Source organism: Etheostoma cragini, chromosome 15 (assembly GCF_013103735.1).
Source record: "Etheostoma cragini isolate CJK2018 chromosome 15, CSU_Ecrag_1.0, whole genome shotgun sequence".
Classification (NCBI taxonomy): Eukaryota; Metazoa; Chordata; class Actinopteri; order Perciformes; family Percidae; genus Etheostoma; species Etheostoma cragini.
Genome location: NC_048421.1, coordinates 21,080,565 through 21,083,047, shown reverse-complemented (window position 1 = coordinate 21,083,047; position 2,483 = coordinate 21,080,565). Strand labels below are relative to the sequence as shown.

Below are 2,483 nucleotides of genomic sequence, written 5' to 3'. Positions count from 1 at the left end.
ACTGCAGATTCAGTGATAATTCTCTGTGAATTTCTCACTGAGATACACACACATTGTTGATAGAAAAAGATTAAATTAGTGCAACCTTAAATCTTAATGTTTTTGTGTACCACTATTTAGTATGTTCACATGTTATGAAAATATCATATACAAAATGTCTTATCAGCTTCATCGTCATGTTTATTTATTCTTTAATCAAATATTCTGGTATCTAAATACACTAGCACTCTAAAACCCTGAATTGAGTTCCTCTGGTTCCTCCTTTTTAATGTGGCAATATGACATCACACACTGAATCTTGGCAGATGGGTGTCAAACAGTACAGCTTTGTGATAAGAGATGGGTAGTTCAACAGTACTGATATTATCAAAGCTTGATACTAGAGCAACAGACTAGATCTAAAATATGTCCATTGTTGTAGGTTCTAAAGTTAATATATCGTGTCATGAGAAAGGAGTCTAGCACATCCAAAGTCTTTTGGGAATGCATTAGAATAGTTGTCCATATGTATATTAAAATCCCTCATCAGGATTAAATAAGGAGACATTCCATTCAAAACACTAGGAACAGTTGAGAGTTCAGGAATAAACATATTTGATGGTTTGGGTGGTCTGTACAATACTGCAGTAATGGTGGGTGTGGGCCCTCTGAGTTTAACAGCCACTAGTTCAAAATACTTGTGATCAGGCACAGAGAGTGGTGTCAGTTTCACATTCTCATGACAGAGCAGTGCAAGACCACCTCCCCAACGGATGAGCGGGGTTTACAGATGTAAAGAAAGCCATGTAGGACTGCTTGGTTGAAATAGAAGAAATCATTGCTCTGCTGCCACGTTTCCGTGAGACATAGAAAATCCAGTTTATGGTCCACAACGAAGTTGCCTACAAGAGAAGCCTTGTTGGCAAGGATTCTTGTGTTGAACAATCCAACTTCCAGTTGGTTTGACTGATCCGATCTGGGCAGACAGGCAAGCAGAGTATGGTCAACTCGTCAGTCAGGCTTCAAATGACCGTGATCAACATTCCAAAGACAGGATTATTTTTTTCCATCCTTGCGAGCCATGTAGATATGGTTTTAGATCCTCAGTTGATGTACTTCGGGCAATGGAGAATGTCGCGTTGGCACAGAAGCTCCGCAGGAGCTGCATAGTTCCCCCATTGCTGGTAAAGTTCACATATTGAATATTTCCCTCATCCTTACTCCAGCAGATGTAACCTATGCATGAAGTTGTTGTGGGTAAGTAGCCCTAGTCCGGTCATCAGGCATTGTGTCAGACTCCAACCCCTTTTATAAAAACAAAATACCCTGTATAAAAACAAAATACGGTGGAGAGATGATAAACTGCGTAGCGTTATATAACTATTGGAGTTTGCTAATGAACTGACTTTAAAAATCAAATCAAATTATCAATGTACAGTATTCTTGAAAAAAAGAGTACAATTACTTAAAGTAAACAAGCCAGACGGAGAGGCATCAATCTCGCCAGTGTCTCCGTTTCTAGGCAGCTTGCCATATTTATAAACTGTCTATGGTAAGAACTAAGAACTAAACACAATTAAAATCATGCCTTTGGGTTTGGTACGTTTGTGACAAATGGTACTGCTGACAAAGGGGAAAGCAGTGTTTTCAGCATTGACACTTAGGGGGATCCTAATCTTCACAATTGTTTGTCCATGTGTCACACTTGATATATCACAAAAATTTGCTGATTAAATTATCTCAAACCTCAAGGAAATTATGTATCTTATCAATGTGTTTCACTCCATTTTTTAAATTACAGTGATTTGGCCTAAAGGGGGGGCATTACGTCAATCATTTATTTGTTCATCCACTTGCCATTCCAGACAGCGCTGATTAGATCTCGTTTAAACTAATCTCAGTGGTTGTGAGTTACAATCAGTTGTGTGGCAGTAGGTGCAGCCATCACACTGGTGCACACCACCATTCTTTAAATGACTCTGATTGGCCCAAAGGGAGGACGGCATCATCCGTTGGTGACGGCATGTTTGCTGTCGCTTTGTTCCCTGTGGCAGTCTCTGTTCTATTTCCCCTCCCTCCCTCTGTTTCTGTTTCTTTATTACTTTCAGTATTAAGTAGCATCTCTCAAGGGGCTTGTATTGTTTCAGTGGATGAAAAGAGAAAGACAAAAATACTGCTTCAACGGGATAAGAGAGTAACACTTTATAATAACTACACGCTATAAAGCATTACTTAAGCATTAGTAAATTAGGAATTCATCATTTATAAAGCATTATTCATACATTAATACCCATCAGTAAGTCATGTATAAGCACAGTTATAAATGTTTTAACTTCACATTATTAAGCATTAGTTAAGCATTAGTAAATTCTTTATATGTCATTCATAAACATTGTTCTTCTTCTTAATACACATTAGTAAATCACTTATAAGCATAGTTATACATGTTGAATTCTATATTAATAAGCTCCTTTATAATGGGCTTAATGATGATTTTTTTCCTA

General features: G+C 37.7%; 1 protein-coding gene across 1 annotated transcript in view; it reads left to right on the top strand.

Moving 5' to 3' along the window:
• The first annotated feature begins 1,217 nt into the window (after window positions 1-1,217).
• Window positions 1,218-2,483, top strand: part of LOC117958188 (coiled-coil domain-containing protein 106-like) — a 2,822-nt gene continuing 1,556 nt past the window's right edge. The window contains exon 1 of the mRNA XM_034894464.1: window positions 1,218-1,236. Coding sequence (XP_034750355.1) covers window positions 1,218-1,236 — 19 coding nt within the window. The remainder of the gene's footprint in view (window positions 1,237-2,483) is intronic.